The sequence below is a fragment of the Dermacentor silvarum genome, chromosome 1 (assembly GCF_013339745.2).
Source record: "Dermacentor silvarum isolate Dsil-2018 chromosome 1, BIME_Dsil_1.4, whole genome shotgun sequence".
Classification (NCBI taxonomy): Eukaryota; Metazoa; Arthropoda; class Arachnida; order Ixodida; family Ixodidae; genus Dermacentor; species Dermacentor silvarum.
Genome location: NC_051154.1, coordinates 440,489,745 through 440,504,050, shown reverse-complemented (window position 1 = coordinate 440,504,050; position 14,306 = coordinate 440,489,745). Strand labels below are relative to the sequence as shown.

At 47.3% G+C, this 14,306-nt stretch overlaps 1 protein-coding gene across 1 annotated transcript in view; it reads left to right on the top strand.

Annotated features, from left to right (window-relative positions):
- Nucleotides 1-14,306, top strand: part of LOC119437721 (uncharacterized) — a 40,821-nt gene that overhangs the window by 7,670 nt on the left and 18,845 nt on the right. Inside the window, exons 2-3 of the mRNA XM_037704695.2 lie at nt 1,189-1,275; nt 2,728-2,875. Of these exons, the coding sequence (XP_037560623.1) occupies nt 1,189-1,275; nt 2,728-2,875 (235 nt within the window). The remainder of the gene's footprint in view (nt 1-1,188; nt 1,276-2,727; nt 2,876-14,306) is intronic.

Genomic DNA, 14,306 nt, shown 5'->3' with positions numbered 1-14,306 from the left:
TTTTCTTTTCTTTTTCTGATAAAAAACCATTGGAAGTGGCCATGTTGATTTTTGTTCATTTAGAGATGCAATGTAATGCTTAACAGAAAGAAAAAAAAAGAGCAAGCCTGGCTGGTCCCATGACCTTGGAGTATAGCCAGTGATCTTAAAAAGTTGCTGTCATGGCGTCATTATAGTTGCTCTTGAACAAGTAGCCGAATTGGTCCAGAAATATTCGGTTTCTACTAGTAAATGTCATTGCTTTTGCTGAAGTTTTGGCTGCTGTTTAAAATTTTTTGTCAGGTTAATGCTTGCCCATGCATATTTCTATCCACTGTGTGTACTGTAGTCCTTAATAATGTTACCGTATTTATTCAGATATAGGTTGACCTTTTTTATACCCAAAATGAGCTGTTGAGCTATATGTGTGATAAACGAATCTCGACCTATGTTCGTGAACAAAGCTAGCAAATGTACCAAAAGCTCCACTGATGCACCCAACGTAAAGCAAGTCTGGAAATTATCCAGACCTATATTCATATTAAACCTATTTTCAAGTAAATACAGTAACTAGCATTAACCAGATGGTGGCACATTCTGACAGGCATGAGATTGTCAAAGTTGCATGATCACTCATGTTTTGCTTTTGCATCCGTTCCACATAAGCCAAGTCATATTTGTCTAAGTGTGAGCCATTTGGCATTTTGGAAATGTATTCCATAACTGTAGCCTGATATCTTTATGTCCTTTTAAGAAAGGAAGGGCAAGCTGATTTGTTCACTTCTGAAGGACTTAATGATATGTATGTAGTACTGAAGTTGTATTTATTTTTAACCACGGGGGGGGGGGGGGGGGGGGAGGGGTATATGATGGATGTTCCCACTGCTATCCCTGTAACCTGTCTGCACTGCTTCAACAAATGCCTTTCATTCAATTCTTGTGCAGCCTTCACGTGTTAAGTGCTTTTATTGTTTGAATTTTCAGGCTTTCTCAGATCTTTTGAATTTAACTAGCTTGTGTGCTGATGTATAACCTTGTTTTTGTTGTAATACAGTACCAATTCTTTGTGTGCATATTTTGATGAGTGCATGGGAATAACTGTGGTATTGTGATAATGTATCATTTAGCTACCTTAGCAGTGAAAAAGTGGCATCTGAGGCCACAGTCTGTCCTTGCTGTTGACTAACACTTTTTCTGTTCACTCTTCAGATGGGGAAGGTCAGGCTGAAGCCCACCAAGGCTAACCTAGGTGACAAGAGGCCTGTTGACGTGAAGAAAGGAGATTCCGAACCCCTGGTATGTATGTCCTGCTTGTATTTGTCATCAGTGGCCCGCAGCAGGTGTAGATACTTAACAGGGTTTACTTGTGCATGCACATATACAAGTGTACATTAGAGGCTGCTTTAAAATAGCTGAGGGAATTAATATGGGGTGCATACTCCCTGGTACTCTGTTATGCATCTACTGAAGGGACCAAAAGTCATTGAAACCAGGTAAAAATGGGCTTCAGTTCTAGATGTATGGTGCTAACTTGCGTGAAAAAGATTTATGCAGGACTACTAACTTGTCTGTTTCGGGGTTAAGATGTGCAGTGATATGGTGCCCGTCTTACCTCATCTACAGTTCTGCATGAACAGTTGCCGGGTCGGGTTAGCCAAGCAACTTCCCAAGCTTTTCTTTCCTCCTCGCCAGCCATCTGTGCAACCCATGCCACGTGCGACATGGCATGGGTTGCACAGATGGGGTGCTTGTCTCAACTAAGTGCTTCCTCCTTTTGCTATATTGCATTAGAACACTGCATGAGCCTTCCCTAAAGCCTGGGCTCGGTGTGGTAAACCGATTTTTGATGGGCCTGGGCCAGGCTTGGGCTTGAAGCCGAAGGCCTGGGCCAGGCCCAAGCCCGCTCACTGATGAGCCTAGGTTGAACGTTCGAATACATGCCAGCACTCTGCATAGATTCAAGGCATTCTGTGTAAAGGTCAACTGAAAAGTTGCAAAAACTGCCTTTTAATTACCTTATCAAACAAAATAGAAAGAAAAGTTGCAATTTTGATGTTAGATTTTTTTTGTAGGGTAAAAAGTGGCCATTCCTTTTGTTGCAACAAAAACGACGTTTGTTTTCGTGAAAATGAAATTGCCATGGCAGTTATTTGCCAGGGCGCTGTTGCTGTTGCACAGCAGCAGTAGTCGCATGTTGCATCGCGCCACTTTGCCTCTATGTATTGTTAGAGCACCGTACGAGGAGCTATAGCGCAACGCGAAACCTTGTTATTGCTGCCAATGCTTCATCTGTGGGTGAAACTGTCACATATTTTAAAAGTGTGTATAATTCTCATGGTTTACGAAATTAAGTGTATGCAAAAGGTTTAAATAAAATGCCTTGCCAGATATTTTTACCCAGGTTTGGCTTCTATCGGCCTTTTCATGGTAACTGTATACATACTTTGTCAGATTTTTGCACGTTTTATTGTCACTGCAAACACTTTTATTGTAATGTTTTTTTTTCCAGCCTCGGCCCGGGCTGGAAAGGTTGGCACGTGCAGGGCTCTATATTGCATAGTTTAATTGCTTTAATTTTAGCAGAACATTAATTTTGCGCTTACTTTTAGACGCTAGACCGAGTGCAAGTAAGTAAAAGACTCAGACACGCGACTAGCAAGAAATAGCAGCCTTGGAAAGCCTTAAAAATCTAGTTTGATCCTTGTTTAGAATTTCTCTTCATTTCTGTGTTATGCAAATGCCTTTCAGGTTGCTGGTGGCCAGCCAAAAGTGCAGGGTGGTGCAACTGGCAAACAGCTGGTGCATCGATTAAGCCTAGCCTTCTCTACTGCCGAGCCAGAGATGGCAAAGACAAAGAAAGAGAAAAGGAAGATGCGTCATGAGGCCTTCCTCAAAAGTGAGTGCACTTTGGTGTGCAGCTTTTATACCCGCATAGGCCTTGTACTACACTGCTGTGGTTTTGTGGAGGTAACTGATTGCAATTTGAAACGAGTTCACTTGCACATATTCATCAGCAAAATCGTGTGTTGCTGTTATGAATGCAATGAAGGAGGATTGGAGTGACTTACACTGGCTTGACACTGTGCAGTGTCTTCAGTTTGTAGCACTCTTCTTACATTAGGCACAGGAGCAGATGATGGCACATTCATTCTGGCCTTGAGGGTGCGGTGGTGTGTGTGTGTTGATTTTGTTGGAGGTTCAATTTGTGTTGCTGTATTAGATTGGCATCTGCTGCAGCTTATCTTACCATGTAGGAAGGGCAAGCCAAATACAGACCTTGTTAACTCTTCCTTTACTGTGCCTATCGAAATTGATGAGTTGGATTGACAGCTCTGTGCGTTGGTAAACATTTCCGTTGAATTCTACTAGCAACATTGTGCACCGTCTGAAATGGCCACTGAACTTTAACTATTTGTCAGGTTTGACAACTTTTAGCAGACTGGAGAGCCTGAAAAAATAAAACTTAAACTAGGACGTATACACAGTAGACTTGCAATAATTCACACTCTGATAATTCAAACTTTCGGTTAATTCAAACAAATTTCAAATTTATGGTTGGCCCGGTATGTTTTCAATGTATGTTAAAGGCCGCCTAATTCAAGCGGCTTCATTGTGTTAATTCAGGTAATGCATACTTTTTGCTTACCTGTGCCGGAAAATATCTGCTGCCTTTGTTGTTTCTAGCTGAATACAGTAGAACCTCGTTCATACGTTTTCCAAAGATACGCGAAAAATAAACGTACGATCCTTGAAAATGTATGATCCGAATCCAGTAAAAATTGAAGCTGACAAGCCCACATTCAGGTGCAAGGGCAGAAAACATTTATTTCTTGCAAAACATACCGTAAAAACCCGCGTATAATATGAAGTTTTTTTCTAAATTTTACCATATGCCTCGTATTATATGCAGATCCCAAAGTTTTCAGCGTAAAATCTGTAGTTTCGGGTTCGTTTTTGCTCACTGCTATCATCATCAAGACTCGTAGCGGAGTATGCGTCATCTTGCGGTGGCGTCGGTAGGCTGCTGCTGCTTTCAACGGGCGCCATTTTGACCACGCTAAGCATCGGCACGTTCGCTAGTCTATCTCGCACGATGTCGGGACCGCGAAAGTAGTACCCAGCTGCCTTTCAAAGGAAAGTTATTTTAGCTGCCGAGGCCATCGAAAATTGCGCCACAGGGTGGCACTTCAGCGTCACCGGGGGCAGTGTTCACGGCTCGGATGACATCCCAGTTGCAAAGTTGCAACGGCGGCAGATAAGGGCATTTGGCCTTGGCAACGCCGTCGCTTCGGTGGCAGTGGCTCCCCTCGCCATCCCTCTCAGCTCCCAAGTAGCTCCCCCTACCTTCGACAGGCTCCGCGCACGCCCGCCGCCGCTCCCAACTTAGCCCTTTCCCTGAAGTTTCGTATTCTGCCGTTGTTGGGAAGTTGGCTGAGACGTCGGCTCGTACAAGCGTGTTCCGGCACGACGGTGAAACGGCGACCTTGCTATTTGAGAGTGAAAATGCCGCCACGCATTTTTTTTCTTTCTTTTTCTCCGCGTGGCATTGAGGGGTCTATCCTCAGCGTTTACTCTATAGCGGTGTCGGAGCAATGCCGGTCGGAGGTGCCGCCGCAGGATTTGGAGCGCTGCTGAGGGCATTGTCGGTACGCCATGTGTTCGAATTAACCGTCGCAAATGCTTTCGCGTTCGAATTACCGGGCATTTTCGTCCATAGCAATACACAACTTTGACGGGACCACAGCGTCAGTTCGAATTAACGAGATTAGATTGTCAATGCTTTCTGTGGGTTTTCCTTGGTCGCATTATATGCGGGTGAAAACATTTTTTTTTCGTTATTGCTATCCCCAAGTAACACCTCATATTATATGCGGGTCCGTATTATATGCGGGTTTTTACGGTAGTTACAGTCGAATCTCGTTAATTTGAACTGGCGCTGTGGTCCCGTCAAAGTTATGTGTATTCCAATGGGCGAGAACGCTCGGTAATTCGAATACGAAAGCATTTGCGACGGTTAATTTGAACATAACCGCGCACCGACAATGCTCTCAGCAGCACGCCAAATCGTGTGGCGGTGCCTCCGACTGGCAATGCTCCGACACTGCCATAAAGCAAAACTTTAGGAGACCCCTCAACGCCGCGCGGAAAAATAAAAAAGAAAGAAAAAACCGTGGCGAAAATTTTCTCTCTGAAACGGTGAGGTCGCCGTTTCAGTGTGGCGCCGGCGCACGCGTGTACGCGCCGATGTCTCAGCCAATGCTGCGGCGCAGAGGGACGCACCGCGAAGGCCCAGTCCGGCCAACGAAACTGCCCACGCCGGCCAACGCTCGCTTCAACGGCAGAAAACGAAACTTAAGGGAGCGGGCTAAGCTGGCGCCGGGCTGGCGAAAGCGGCGGCCGGCGGGCGCTCACGGAGACAGTCGAAGGTGAGGCAGCTACGAGGGAGTTGAGAGGGAGGGCGAGGGGGGCCACCGAAACGACGGGGTAGCCGAGGCCAAATGCGCTTCCCTGCCGCCCTCCTCCCTCACCTTCGACGGTCTCCGCGCGTCGCCGTGCCGGCGCGGCCCGCTTTCTGAAGTTTCATTCACTGCCGTTATCGGGATGCGAGAGAGAGATTGTGGTTGTGAAGAGGAAGAGGCGCTATCGGGATGCGAGCGTTGGCCGGCGTGGGCAGTTTCGTGGCCCTCGCTCGTTATGTGCTTGCGCACCGCGATATTTCACGAGTCGCACCGTTCGTACGTAGCGCTATGGTGCACAAATACGTCAAAAATAAGTCCTTCTTTTAATTCGAACAAATTTTCGGGCCCCTTCGAGTTCATATAATCGAGATTCGACTGTATTTTCTGCTGGTGCATCACACCCTTGGACAGGAACAACTCCTTTTGCACACATTGCATACCCTTGTCCGCATTTTCGTTGTCTTTCGTGCGAAAGAAGCTTTGTAAGGCTTCCAGGCCAGCAAGGGCTTCGGCGAAGGTAGCTGGTGGGCGCAAGCCTTCGTTCTCGCTGCCGTCTTCAGGTGCCTTGTCCGCCACCATCTCTGCTACGATCTCGGCAAGTCGTAGCGCCGCACGTGCGCGGCATCCGTCTGTTTTCGTTGCTTAGTAGTTCGCGTTGAAGCGAGGCAGCACAAAGGTCAATTCGCTCGCCGCTGCTGCCGCGCTTCGTCACTTCGGGCGAACGAGCAATGCAGACAAGTCGCGGAGGGGGGGGGGGGATTGAGTTCTGCAGAGAAGCTGCGCGGCCGCTGTCTGCCACTTAGTGCTTCACAAGCACATGAGAGTGGTCTTTTTGCACACGTGAATGATAATTTTTCGCTGCAGAACCTATCATACGACCGCAGTTTGCCGCAATGCTGAACGTTGCTGCCGAATAATATTTTCCGGGAACGTTTTAACAGGAATGTATTAACACATTCCTCTATGGGGTTATGTTTATTTTGCGCATTTGTGAACGTAGGAGCCGGGAAATCGTATTAAGCGGGAATGTATCAGCGAGGTTCTACTGAATTTGTGTTCTTATATCACTAACAGTTGCAAATAAAGCCGATTGCCTGCCTTACACGTGTCAAAGCGCCCAAACTATCCAAACCGTGCGCACCAACAGTTGCGTGTTGATTGAGGCGATTGAGGAAGAAAGAGTAAAATCGCGATGGCAAGCGCGGCGTGTACGAAAATGACGTGCATGACCATCGGCCATTTCTCCTTTACCCAGTGTGCGCACGTGCCAAAGCGGCCAAACCGCGCGCATGAACAGAATCTCGTGTTGATGGAGAATAAAAAAATATTTAAAAAACGAAACCTTCGAGGTGACAAGCGGCACGCGCGGCATGTGTACGAAAATGACGCATGTGACCCACAACCACTACGCATGCCAAAGCGTTTTATCGTTCCATCACCGGCTGCATCTGCCGTTCGCATCATGCTGCCTCGAGGGAAGTATCGAACTCTTTCATAAAGGAGAAATTGGCTGCAATAAAATCAAGCTGGAGTGAAGAAGACTTCAGTAGCACTGAAATATGGGATATCCAAGAGCATGCTGACAACCATGATGAAAGCGAAGATTCGCAAGCTTTGAAACAATGCATACCGAATGCGGCATGCCTCATAAACAGCATGGTGTGCGGCATGTGTTCGTGCGATACCGGATGTCACGATGGAGTCGCTCGTTTTTGTTCAATTGTTCGTGTAGCACCATGCATTACGCCTGTTTCAATGATTTGGAACGACCATGTACTTTCCACTAAGGGAACAATAGCCGCTCAAGCGTTAGTGTCGACGTGGCGGAGTCGCCAAGAGCGCTGCACCATGCAATATTGGAAAGGGTCGGCGGTTACTACAGGTCCAACCCGGATATATCGAATCTGAAGGGGATCACAAAAAACTTCGATATATAGGTACAATAAAACCTCAATAATTCGAAGGTCGCAGGACGATGAAAATTCTTCGATTAAGCAGATTTTCGAATTAACTGAAATGAATAAAAAAAAAGAAAAGAAGCAAGAACTTGCCGCAGAAAGAAATCACCTTTATTTTCCATGTCCGAGAAAGATTACTCGAAGTAATCACTGATGCGGGATTACTTGGCGCGGTGGTTTGCCGCCCCAAGTGCCATGCTCTCCAGCTGCCTTACAACATGTAGCATCTAAATATCACCCGCACTGCACTCAACAAAGTTGCGGACAATGTTCACAGAATCGATAAATGCCGCTAAAGCGGGCATGCGGGTGCTTGACTCCAAAAATTTGGACTTGCTGGATACTCCAGACTTAAAAAATGCACCGTCAGGGTTCCCATTGAGTTATGCATTTTTGCACTCAATTTTTCAGACAAATTGAGACCGCAAAGTTCGATTTTCAGGACTAAATCGCTTGTTCCGAGCCACGCTACCCAATCTTTGAAGACGCCATGTTGGATTTTGCACTGGCTTGGATTCCAGTGGCTTGAATGAATGAGTGAATGAATGAATGTTTATTTTTCCACAAAACATGTACAATACAGTGTTGTGGTGGGAAAGTGGGAAAAAAAGCTGCTCATTGCAGCCTCCAAGATTGGGAGGCGCGCACTATCAATGGGCTTCTCCGATTCGGGCAGAGATAGGCTGGTTTCCTTTAGAGAAATTATTGATCATTACAGACTAGCCAGGACTAGATATCCGGCAGCACATTGCTCATTAAACAGGTGGCAATCGGTGGCTTGGCGGCTAATACAAACCAACACATTCCCCAACCCCATTGCCTTCAGTCACTATCACCCAGATGTATACATGGACATATGTAAGCATTGTAACAACCGAGCAGATCTTCAACACATAATCTGGGCATGCCCAAAGAATCAATATCATAACAATAACTGTTCAAAACCACAACAACCAAGTTTAATAATAAGAAATGAGGAGCAATGGGAGACCGTGCTGCTCAGGTCGGACCCGGATGTTCAAGCAAGAGTATTCCAAATTGGTGAAGACGCCGCCGTGGCTCAGGGGCTGCCGGCCGCCGTCTAAAGGGGGGATGGGGAAGGCTTCTAGTCATTACCCCCTCCTCTAACCACATTTTGGGCAAAATAAAGTTATTTCTCTCTGTCTTCGATTTTCGGAGTTCTGGCAGCCAGACGGCAGCCAGCTAGTTCCGGTTCTGATAGGAAGTCATGTGGGCTGGGATCCCAAGGCAACCCGGAGCTGCCCGAAGTTTGCAAAATCGAACGCCGGGACAGCGCTGGCCGTGGGAGAAATTTAAACATGCTACCAGCATGGCAGCAACCGACGTGGGCAGCGTGCGTGCGGCATACTCGGCCCATTTCTGCGTTGCCACCTTGTAAATATATAGTTGCATTCGGGAATACGATCACTTTTGCGAGATTTCGCGCAACTCAGCACAGGACGCGCACTGTGCAACTCACTTTGCACAGCGCAACAAACGTCGTGCGACGGGTCCGATTCCAAGACGCGAAATCGCACCTCAGTGGTTGCTAAAGCGATCGCTCGAGGATGCCTGCTCGTATAGCGATCACGTCAGCCACAGGCAACATTTGACGTCATTTGACAAGACACAAAAAAGTAGGATATCGGGTACGTCTAATTATATGCATAAAATTTAGTACATGCTTGAATTCGATTTCAGAAAGTTTGTCCGATGCTCCTGTACTGAAGGAGCTGGGGCTGCGGCTGACGTGTGAAAATGCACGCTGCCTGTAATGCACGCCGCCGCGAAAAGCTTCACACGAAAAATAGTATTGGTTGATCATGAAAGCATTAATAAAGCTAATGTACGTGTGGTCATTACTCATCTCAGCAAGTGCATTCCTTTAACATCAACGGCCTATATATAGTTAGAATGCATCGGTTTCAAGCTGCCGCCCAAGATACGGCGGAGCGAACATGGGTTAGCTGCGATGCCTACGCTAACTGCATAAAAAAGACTTATCGCCACATATACGCGAGCAATGTGAAAACGGATACCACCAGAAAAAGACATGAACCAAAAAGGCACTGCAATGTGTGGGAATGAGCATCTACAACTTCGACAACTTGCGCGGAACGCGAAGATACCATGCAAGCATGATCGAGAGCGCAGCACGTTGTTCACGGCCAAGAAGATGCATTCACGGGACCCAAACAAAAGAAAGCTTCAAATGGTTCGCCGCCGCTCGTATGGCTCCGCCTCGCAAGGCGGAACGGTGCGTCAGAATCCTAGTAAGATAACGCTAGAAGTAATGCAATCAGCGATCCATGCACCGCGCCGACATCGGGAATCGCTCCGACAAGTACGCGAGTCCAAAAGCACGCCAGCCGGGGCGGCGCGCACTAGCGTTTGATGATGCAAGCCAGTTGGCTGAGCTAGGTAAAAGTCCTCAAGCACCCGAGTTGCAATCCGTCAAGTCCCCACAAAGATGGCGGCGAGCGCTCATCGCCTCTTTTTGTTGTCTGCTAGCCAGAGAACTTTCAGAGAGCTGCCAGACCAAAATCGTCCTGGCTGGTTCTGGCAGCCCGCGGGTAGCCAGAAGCTTCCAGCCCGAGTAAAACGAACGCGTGGCGGAAGTGTGTCACGTGGTGGGCGGAGCAACCCGAGAAAAACGAAGGTGCTCTGGCTGGATCTGCCAGCCTGCGGGTAGCCAGAAGTGGAAAATCGAAGCAGCCCAATAAAGAGCTCGCGCCATCCTCCGGTGTCAGAGGCCATGCCCGCTCTTCCTTGGCTGACAACACGCTCCAGAGTGCTGCACTTTTTCTTTTTAGTATATCAGGGTGTCTACCAACCACGAAAACGGAATTCTCGGGGATTTTGAATATTCTGGAAAAACTCAGGAAATTTGTGCCTCTATCAGGAAAATTACTGTAGGGATGGGCAAATATACCGTATTGTCGAATATTCTATCGAATAATTCTATATTCGTTATTCGCTTCGATTCAAATTCAGGTATTCCATATTTTTGAATTATTCGGCCCTCCCGAATAGGCAGCCAAAAGCCAAGGTACACATCTCGGAGGCTATGCTTCACGTCATGGCTGCCATACATCAACCATAAATCTCGAGGGCTATACATTTTTGCATTAAAGAGCCTGAAATGTGCGACGCAGAAGAGCAGAGACTGCACTAGCGCACAACCGAAACGAAGCGGCGGAGTCCGCATGGGGCCATAGTCAGCAGCGGAAATTGTCATAGTCAGCAGCGGAAATTGTACGTGAATGACAGCAACGACGGAACGCATTGTGCCTATTTGTGCCTTTATTGCGTTTACCGCCGCGCATAACCGCGTTGGCCGCGGGATTTCATAGTCGCCACCCGTCATTGCGTCCATAGCTGTCGCGGTTTCTTTCGCAGCGGTTGCGGCAAAAAGTAGTTTCGTTTTGACTCAATACGCACGTCGGCCGCGTGCCTAAAAAGCTGCGTAGTGGCCATCCATGATCACATAGATAGCGACCGCGATTTCGTCTGAAGTTGTTGCAGTGAACGATAGTTTCGTTCTGACTCTGTGCATGCGTCGGCCGGGTACGGCCACGCTAGCGGCAAGTTGCCGCGCGTCAGCGCCTTGCCGCGAAGTCCACCGTGGCAATCACGTCTTGCCGGGCGGCAGCGCAATATGATCTCGCGCGCTTTCGGAACGCGGAATCACCGTGAGCAAGAAGGGTGCGATGGGACAGCGTCAAGAAATCCCTCCATAGAACCGTGAGAGACTACGATCGTCGATTGATAACCCGGCGCAGAGCGGCGGAGGGTCTGGCTGCCATTGGCTCCGTGACGTCACCCTCGTCGCTCTCGGCACCCACGGCAAGCCGTAAAAGCCCCGATTCCTGCCGCTTTTGCCGCTCGCGGCATGACGTGCGCGTTTCTGTCGCTAGCGTGGCCGTACCCTTAAGCACCGCAAAGTCGCCGTTCATAATCGCGTCGATAGCGGCCGCGGTTGCAACAAACAGTTGTTTCAGTTTGACTCGGTGCAAAGCTGTTGAGGATGAAGCGCACCGGCTACATCGCGATGGACGTGCAATCTGTTGGCGGTCAGCTTACTGGCGAAAAAATGATCGGGATGTGCGGCGCGGTAGTGCAAAGCATGTCGCAAATGATGGTGCGCGCCGCGGCCGTGCTGCGAAGGAAGTCGCGAGGCCTCGATCGCCGCTGCGAGAGCCAGTCACAAGATGAGAATTGCAGCTTCCGCACTGCTCTTGTATTTAAAATAGCACAAAGGATTTGCTCATCCATTACACTAATAAAATCGTCGTGACGTAGTAAGCATTTGCTGATTTTCTGGATACCCTGATAATTCGGACATTTTTTTTCAATACCGTGAAATTCGAATGAACTAGGTTTTACTGTAATATGTGATATATACCATTCGAACTATTCGATTCGAAATTATTTGACTAAATCACTATTCGCTTCGAATTCGCTTCGAACCTCAAATCCACTATTCACCCATCCCTAAAAATTAGCTGTAATTTTATTGAAAGGGAACGAAAGTTGCGGTAAGGGAGCGATGGAGGGGAGGCGACGTTTAGTTGCGGCAGCAAATGTGTATTTATATAAAAATGTGGTGAGGCGAGAAGGTGGTAAAGACTTCGGATGCTGCTCGACGAGTGTCCCATTCTGATCTCGTCGAAAACTTCCGAGCCGCCCTCAGACGCACAGGCAACAGTCCCCAATGGCGTTCGGTGCGAACGTGGGCAAAACGTCGACGGCGTTGACAACAGTTCTGCGCATTGCTGGTGCTACTGCATGTCCAAGTTTATACAGTTGATAAAACTACTATCCTTACTCCGTATAGCTCTCTACTAATTTGCTATCGCAATTGATGCTTCGCCTTTCGGGTGAAACTGCGGCATTTTTTTTAACATGCTTACTAAACAGTGACAGCATCAGGCAACATGGTGTCAGCCCATCTTGATGTAAAAGAAAGTTCCGTTTCACTCAGGGAATTTAGCAAAATCACTCAGGGAAAACCTGGAAAACTCAGGCAATCTGTAAATGTCAACTTGGTAGACACCCTGTATATGCGGTTAGCACTATCGTCAGAACGATTTATTGTGGGATGTTCTTTTTTTATTGCGAGAGCAATTATATGGACACTTCAAGCGGATTTCTGCCATCGCCGTCGCGAGGTTGCGTGTAAAGTCCAAGGGCGATAAAATCGTCACCGTGTGCCGTATGTGCGAATGAAAGCGTGAGGGGGACGGGCGCTTTCACGGAGAGCGAACGCACGGCGGAACGCAAATGCAACTTCCTGCGTCGAGCCAAAGGCTGTGGGGTATGGGAGGGAGAGAGGGGGGGCAACGCTGTGCTGCGGCGCCAAATGCGTATCTTGCAACCGGGCGCAAAGGGAACTGGCGACGCAATCTCCCACGCGAAAGGAGCAAAGCAGGAAGGCAGCGCGGGAGGGAGGGAGGGAATATATTCATGTTTGCTTGTCTGCGCTGACACCACGCTTGATTCAGTTGGTAAGTTTTTTTTTCTCTAAAGTTTCGGTTGCTATTTTGAATGTGGCGTCTACACTGAGCAGGTGTCTAGGAGACCCATGTCTCGGTGATCGGCGCTACCTCCTGTGGCTTCGCGAGAGCTAAGCGGTGCAAAGCTCGTTTCTTCGATCTCCATGGTGAACTGCGTTGGCGGAGATCGCCAACGTGGTGACGTTCATGTCGACTGTACACGGAGACGTCACTGCTGCGCAAATCCAAGCAAGTCGATCCCCTCCAAGCGTAGTATGAGGCAGGGCATTATTAGATTTTTTTAAGCAGCACTATGGGGCCTAATAATTCTTTTTATTTTTTTCGCCCGAACAAGTTTTTTTGGACTATTTTTCAGTCCCCACGAGCTCGGAAAATCGGTTGGCGACTGTACGGAGCGCCCTAACCTAACAGCTGCACGTTGCTGCCAGCCGGAAACTTCGAATTATCCGAATAGAGCCGCGCAGCCCATTCAAATTATCTGGTAGAAATTGCATCAAAAGTGATGGGACCGCTCAAATTCTTCGAATTAACCGAGTTCAAATTATCGAGGTTTTACTGTAATTCAATATACAAAATGAAACTTTTATAAAAAAATTTTCAGGGGGACCTTACACAGTGTTACACAATGCTGTTTGTTATACACAATAATTTGTTATATGTGGGTTCGATATATCTGGGTTCCACTATACGTCATTATCAGGTGATCATGGTTCGGCGGCCCTTCATTTATGCATTGTCGATTGCTGATAACCGTTCATACTTAATCTTAAAACATTAGAGCACCGAAAATACACATTTCTTGTAGTCACAAGGGAGTTCATTATAAGCTGGGTGAAGTGTAAAATATTTGAATTGATGGATTTTCAAATTATTCGAAAAGAAGACATCTTGGAAAACGAATCCTGGTGCTTTGTTACATTGCACACATCACATTTATTCACCTGCTAAATGTTTCTGTAAAGGGACACTAGAAAGAAAAAGGAGTTGAGCAGAACTGGCACATTTACAGTCGAAACCCGCAATAACGAAATCGCTGGGGAAGGCGACAAATTTCGCTTTTGCGGGAATTTCGTTAGCGCAAGAATGAGGCAGAAAAAAATGCAATAGGCTTGCAAATATATATATATATATATATATAGCCAAAAGTCAGTCAGCTTATTTGCTGAGCCTTGCCTTGCAGCAATTTTACTGCTCTCGATTCGCACTGCAAAAAGTGGTCCATTGCCAAGTCGTCATCGTGCTCACCGAAAAACAAACTAATTACATCAAAGGCATCGATTGCGATAGCAAATTAGTAGACAGCTGTACAAAGTAAAGATAGTAGTTTTATTGCCTGTATAAACTTGCAAACATTCGCTTATTAACTATATTAACAAGCATGGTGTCAGCACCCA